General features: G+C 51.8%; 1 protein-coding gene across 2 annotated transcripts in view; it reads left to right on the top strand.

Annotated features, from left to right (window-relative positions):
- The first annotated feature begins 586 nt into the window (after window positions 1-586).
- The window catches only part of RIPOR3 (RIPOR family member 3), a 71,373-nt gene continuing 64,958 nt past the window's right edge, over window positions 587-7,001 (top strand). For both annotated transcript variants that reach the window (XM_069496121.1, XM_069496119.1), the window contains exon 1: window positions 587-1,003. In XM_069496121.1, the coding sequence (XP_069352222.1) occupies window positions 1,001-1,003 (3 nt within the window). In that variant the 5' untranslated portion in view covers window positions 587-1,000. The remainder of the gene's footprint in view (window positions 1,004-7,001) is intronic.

Raw genomic sequence — 7,001 nt, 5'->3', positions numbered from 1 at the left:
ACGCACGCACACACGCACACACGCACACACACACACAAATGTAACAGGGGTGTGGGGTGAGGGCCAACCCCAAACCCTGAAATAATTAGGTTGTAAAAAAAGGAAAAAATAGCAAGAGAGCCCTGACCATTCACCATAGCAAGGAAAAGGGCCGACTAACTCACAGCCTAGCCGCGGGAGGTGCAGGGAGGAGAGGGGACTTGGGGAAACCGGGGCCAGAGGAAGGGGTGTGCGAAGGGCCAGATCCGGATGGAAGAGGGGGACAGATGGGAAGGCGGAGAGAAAGGAGGGAAAGGAGAGTGAGGAAGGGCCGGAGGGAAGTGGCAAGGTAAGAAGAGGGAGGAGAGCCTGGAGGAGCGAGGGTGGCAGCGTCCCTGTCTGTTTTAGCACACGGCCCAGCGCGGAGTGGAGTAAACAGAAACTTCCAGGCGTCCCCACCGCCCCCCTCTGAGGCAAAGTAGAAATCAGATGCTCTGTGATTAATCGTGGAAGATTCAGGACACGACCACAAACGCCGTGCGGACTTGAAATTAGCTGCCTCTCCCAGTGGCCTTGCCAAAATGGGAGTGGGGGGTGGGACGTCAAGGGGTGGGGGCCCCGCCTGCGGGGGGCCAGCATGGAATTCTTGCTGGCGGAGCTCGCGGTGACACTGACAGGCAATCGGCTGCGTCCAGAGCAGCAGGCAGCATCGGGGAGCGGGGCCGGCCGGGGGGCCCCAGGGCGGCTTCCTGGAACCCCGGCTCGGCGGCGCCTGCACCCTGACACCGGCCCGATAAGAGCCCCGGCCGCACTATCAGCGCCGCACAGCGCGGTCCCCACACCCCAGGAGGAAGACTGGGGGCGCAGTGGGATCCTCAGAGGCGATCTTCTCCGCGAGCAGGGCCGGCGCCCGGCGGCCCGTCCAGATGGACTTTCCCGAGCCCTAGCTCGGTCCCGCGGCGGCAGAGAGGCGGCAGCGAGGAGGACGGCGTGGCTGGACCCGCACGTCCAGACCTGCTAGATGGTGAGTGTGAAGTGACGGCTGGATGTGCTCCCTGGTGCCGCCTGGTGTGGACCGCACTTCTGGAGGGGTGGGGCTGGGGGCAGCGCTTCCTCGCATCCCACCTGGAGCCCCGCGGCAGGAGGGGGCGGCCGGGCTGCAGACTGAGATGGGAGGGCAGTGTCTCGCTGTGTGGCCTTGGGCAAGTTCTTTTCCCTCCCTGGGCCTGTATTTGTCCATTTCTAAAATGGAATGGTTGGACTGGTGATCTCTAAGAGACTCTTACTATGACGGCTTTTTATTTCTTGTGCATCTGCCCTGTGCCGGGCACTGTGCTGGCATGTTTGGAGCACTAGCTCAGGGAGTCCCCACAAACCCCCTGTGGGGTAGGAATTACTGTCTTCATTGTATACCAAGGAAACGGAGGCTCAGAGAGGTGAAGTGACTTGCCCAAGGTCACACAGCCCATCAGTGGCAGAGATGAGAATCGGACCTAGGTCTTTCTGACTTTAATTTGGCTAAACTCTCCCGTCCACCTCAGTCATCTGGATTCTGTATTCTCCGGCTCTGCAATTATCCCAGGACGTGGGGTGAGGGAGAAGACAGTGGCAAGGGAGCATTACCTACAGGAGGGAGGCAGAGGCTGGGCAGAGAAGCGACAGGCCGACACCTGACAAGCATCGTTCAACTCTCCGGGTGACGTCTCAGCCCAGGGCCGGGGCTCGCTGTCCTGGGATGGGGCAGGGGCTCCAGGCTTGAGTGACAAGTGCCCAGTGCAATTTCCTAGATTTGCTGCCTTGTTGCAGGAGGCTCCGGGGCCATGGGGCAAGAGGCTTTGTATGTCAGGGGTGGAGAGAGCTGGGAGCAGGGAGAGTGGCACATGCCTCGACTAGGTTTTGTTCCAATTTTATTTTGCCTTTTCAAAAATCTGTTTCAAATCATTCTGGGCCCGCGCAGCTCCTCTGGATGAAACAGAATTGTGAAACACGTACAGTGCTTTCCACATGCTTTCCCCGGGGGAATCACATATTGGTATTATTGTAGGCTATTTGCATATACATCCCCGCAGCTGTGGCTGGCAGCAGCCGGGAGATGAGATGCAGATAAAGCCGGCTAGGGCCTCCCTGGCACCAAGCAGGAGGATGCAGGAAGCACAGGCAAGGCCGTAGCAGGGGGAACTCCCTAGGGCGCCAGGCATCGGGCCAGAGGTAAAGGTCCCAACGCCCAGATGTGGCCTCCCCTTTTCTCTTCCCTTGGAAAATTCCATCCCGGAGCAGCTCTGTACTTTTCTTTCAGGGACTGGCTCAGCACCCAGCCCTACAACCCCCGCCCCCTCCCCATATTGGGGATGAGTCGAGACCTCAGTTGTGGTCCCAGCTCAGTCCCAGGTAAACTCGGACAGTTGGTCACCCTACCCAGTTCCACCCTGGATATTCTCTCTGACCTTGAGCTAGTCATTTCCCTTCTCTCAGTTTCCTCATCTATAAAACAAAGGGATTATTTTAGAACCTCTCTGCAGCTCTGATTTTGTGGCTCTGGTGGAAGAGCTCCTAGCTGTGAACCGGGTGCGGGTGTCTGAGGGTAAGACACGAGTTCAGAGAGGAGGAGAATCTCGCCGCCGCTTCCCCAGGGCAGTCAGGCAAGGCGACAGGGGAGGCTGGAGTGAGGGTGGGCTTGGAGAAATGACTGACGGCCTGGAGTGCCACCGTCAGGGATGTCAGTGATAACAAGCCCGTGGCCACGCAGCTTCTGAGAAGCCCAGCGAGCTGTGGAAAGCACAGTGTGGTCGTGAGTCCAGCGTTTGTGCTGAGTGACTCCCCAGACGGCTGCTGGGGGCAGAGCCCTCACCTACTCCCTGTCGGGACCTCGGCACTCGCCCTGGGTCCCCGGTTCACTCCGGGAGCTCCAAAGGGCTATGTCACATGTGCTGACAAACTGGTTTCTTGTCCTATTCGTCCTTCCTCTTGCCCCTAAGGCTGCTGGAGAAGCTTCCCTGCCCAGCTGAGCACAGCAGCCTGCGTGATGCTGCCTCGGGAAACTCCCAAATTTCCCGCCCGTTAGTGCCGGAGACACTCTGGGTTCCGGGTAGCTGTGATGAGAGTGGCTCCCTTCCCAGCTCGGTGACAGTCTTTGCTGTGTGGTCCCCACGCAGAGGTGTACTGGAGCCAGTTTGTACAGCTTGAAAAAGCTGAGTGTCAGATTTTCAGGAATTTGGTGACTTGGTTGCTAAACACAGCCATTATTAAAAATTAAATTGTATGAACTTACAATTAAATAAGTTGTGTTAAAAACAAAGGTGACAAGTACTCGAAGCTCATCCCTTCTCCCTTTTTAAACCACATTTTGCTATTACCTGTTCTGCTGAGATTATCTACACCTGTTGTACTAACACCCACATGGTGCAAATATTACATAAGCTTCCCTACTCCACTTGCAGTGGTTTTAACCTGGTGGCTTGAAAACAGCTGTGGTGGGAATATTTACACTATGGAAATTGGCAACCAGGACAGCTCAGGGCTTGATTTATTGTTTTGTTGATTGTCTAGATTTGAGAAAGTGAGGGAGGAAAAATTGATGATGCTGATTAAGCATAAACGTGTGCTAGCTCTACAGCTGTTACATTGTGACTAGCGCCAAACATTGAGGAAGTTGCTCACTTCACTCATGAACAAACAAAGCTCTGACATGCTCCTTATTGTCTCACTTTGGCTGTGCTCTATAAGGTAAAGGAAAATATCCAACACTATTTCTTAAGACCTACACTTCTTCATCGATCGCAACCAGAGGTTGATTAGAGGAATTGGAGGCAAAAAATCAACAAAAATGCTATGTTTAAATGAATTAATTATATTTACAAAAAAAGAATATTGTAAATTTTATTTATATTGCTAAATTGTGTGCTGCACATCCTTTACATCAATACAATTTATAATAACCTAAGTATATGTGTGTATGTATGTGTGGATGTGTGTATACATACGTGTGTGCCTGTGCGTGTGTGCACGTATATACGTCCCCAGAGAGCTGATTGTTAAACCTTTACCCTCGTGCCACTGGCCTCGCGGCGTCTATGCTTGTGCCCAGGGTTTCAAAAATCCTGTCATGGGCTGGACATGGTGGCTCATGTCTAAAAATCCCAGCAATTTGGGAAGCTAAGACAGTAGGACTGTTTGAGGCCAGGACTTGGAGACCAGCCTGGGCAACATAGCAAGATCCCATCTCTCCAAAAATAAAAAAATTAGCTAGGCACATTGTTGCCCACCTATAGTTCTAGCTACTTGGGAGGCTGAGTCAGGAGGACCACTTGAGTTCAGGTATTTGAGGCTACAGTGAGCTATGACTGCACCACTGCACCCCAGCCTGGGCAACAGAGCAAGACACTCTCAAAAAAAAAGCCCATCATGGATAGTCCTCAGCCCTCACCCAAAGGGGTTCACAGGGCCTTGGACACAACCCTCTCGACTTCCTCCTCTTGCTTAAAACGAACCAGCAGCCAAACTCCCCTCTCTTGGCCTCCGCTCCGGAGTGGCTGCCGAGGCTCGGTGGGGGTAGAGGTATTGTCCACTCCACTCCAGCAGCGTCTGGGCCCCTGCTCCCCCAGTGACAGCGGCCCTGGGACACGCTCCCCATTGCATCCGCCGTCTCCATGTTCTCCGGGCATTTGTGGAGTCCCGACGGTGGCAGCTCCCTGGTAACTCCATCCTGTTGCAGGCCTCGTGCCTGCCATGCTTGATTTTCATGTGCAGCGAGTGATGCTCTCATTGAAACGGCATCTTGGAACCAGTCAAAGCAACAGCTAAGCCAAACCTATAGGGAAGTTTAGACAACTTTTTATTTTTAGAAACCCTAGGAGCCAGGTGGGCCTTTTCCAGTCCTCCCAAGCCGGCAAGCATGAGGGGAAAATCTTTCTCCTCCCCAAGTTCCGCTTCTCTTACAGGCAAGGCCAAGGAAGAGGCCCAGGTGGGGGTATCAGCTCAGAGAAGCGCAACTGTGGTCCAAGAAGGGGGCCGTGCCCACGGCAGTTTTAAAAAGAACTACAAATGCACATGTTTTATTGTGACTATTTTGTGTGGTAGCAAGGGCAGTCCTGGCTTTCGGTCGCAGCGGTCCCGCTCTCACCCTGGGCAAGGCCCTGAAAAAGTCGGGTGTCTGTTTTCTCAGACCATTCATTTACTCCTGTTCATATTTTGCTTTGTTATGTAATTTTAATTGTCAAAAATAGGCTCACTCTGTACATTTTATTCTGCATCTTCCTTCTTTCACTTGACGATGTATCCTGGATGTTTTTCCAGGTCAGCCGTGAAGACCTAAAACATCCCCTTTCAGTGCCCGAGTCGCAGAAGCCCTGGAAGGCTGTGGGGAGGGATTGGCTTTGATGACCACGTCTCTACTTTGCGACCAGGTCTCAAACTTTCAAAAACACTCGAGTGTAGCTCAGACACTCCCACTTTTCAGTAAAGAAGAAATCCCGCCTCACACTCTCTCTACGGTGGGTTACAAAGGTAAACACCTGTGAGCCACTGTCCCGCTGAGAATTAGAACTTTGATGATAATTTAGTTACTATTAATATCTGGTATTTTATGTTCATCTTTCCCTGGCTTTTCTAAAACTTGTGGTAAATAACATACAATTTCTCAATGTACATATTTTCAAGTGTACAGTTCGGCAGCATTAAATACATTGACGATGGCTTGTGACCATCAGCACCACCCGTTTCCAGAATCTTTTCATCATCCCAGTTTCCCCTGCTTAAAAAAATAGTTTTATCACTTACCATATATATATGCCAAAATAATATATTGTTTACTTTTACTTATATCTGAACTTTAAAAAAGGATTTATGTGTTGTCTTCTGACACTTATATTTCATAAAGCATTTTAGCACTAAAATTCATGGATATGTTTGCATATGGCTTGCAGTTCATTCATTTTTCCCTGCTGAGTACTATTCCATGGTATATTAGAATTGATTTTTCCTATCTATGGGCACTCAAGTTGTTTCCATGTGTCTGTTTTGTTTGCTATTATATATATATGTATATATATATTTTTTTCAGACAGAGTCTTGCTCTGTTGCCCTGGGTAGAATGTAGTGATGTCATTGTAGCTCACTGCAATCTCAAACTCTTGGGCTCAAGTGATCCTCTTCCCTCAGCCTCCCCAGTAGCTGGGACTATAGGCACGCATCATGACACCTGGCAAATTTTTCTATTTTTAGTAGAGACAGGGGTGTTGTCTTTGCTTAGCCTGGTCTCAAACTCCTGAGCTCAAGCGATCCTCCCACCTCGGCCTCCCAGAGTGCTAGGATTACAGGCGTGAGCCACCACGCTGGCCAGGTTTGCTATCATAAACACAACTGCTTTGAGTGCTCTTGCACCTGTCCTAGCGCACACACAGAGGAGTGTGTCTCAGGTATGCACCCAGGAGTAGAATTGCTGGGTCACATGGACTATGACATAGTATGTGGAATTATTTTCCAATGGCTCATTCATACGCCACTCCCCACCACGTGGCACCTGTCAGATGTCTCCCTTTTTGCTGCTTGAACGTGTGGAATTTCCCCTTGGTTTTGGCCACCATCAAGGACAGACCTGCTGCCACTAACTGTGCATCTCCAGGTCTGGGAACGTCCAAAAGCCTTGCACAGGCGGCATGTTCGTGACATCCCACATCTTTGTGGTACAGCCGCTCCTGGAGGGGACCCAAGCCTGCCAGCTGTGCTGTAGGAAGGAACACGTCGGGTGGGGATTGAAGACCCGAGAGCATCAACCTCCCTTCCCACACCTGCCTTTATTTAGTCTGATTCTCACCACGTGTGGCAAACAGTGTGGCAGGACGGGGCGAACCCTCCCTCCTCGGCAGGCCCTGCTCTGCGCGCCTTACACGCACCGCCGTGAGATCCTGCAGATGGAGGTGCGCTTACGAGCCCCGCTTCACAGGTACGGACACTGAGGAACAGAGCGGTTATGTCCCTTGCCAGAAATCACGCAGGTAGTAAATGGCAGAACTGGGTTTGAATCC

Source organism: Eulemur rufifrons, chromosome 20 (genome assembly GCF_041146395.1).
Source record: "Eulemur rufifrons isolate Redbay chromosome 20, OSU_ERuf_1, whole genome shotgun sequence".
In the NCBI taxonomy this organism is placed as follows: domain Eukaryota; kingdom Metazoa; phylum Chordata; class Mammalia; order Primates; family Lemuridae; genus Eulemur; species Eulemur rufifrons.
The sequence above is the reverse complement of the archived record's forward strand: the minus strand, read 5'-3'. Positions and strand labels throughout refer to the sequence as shown.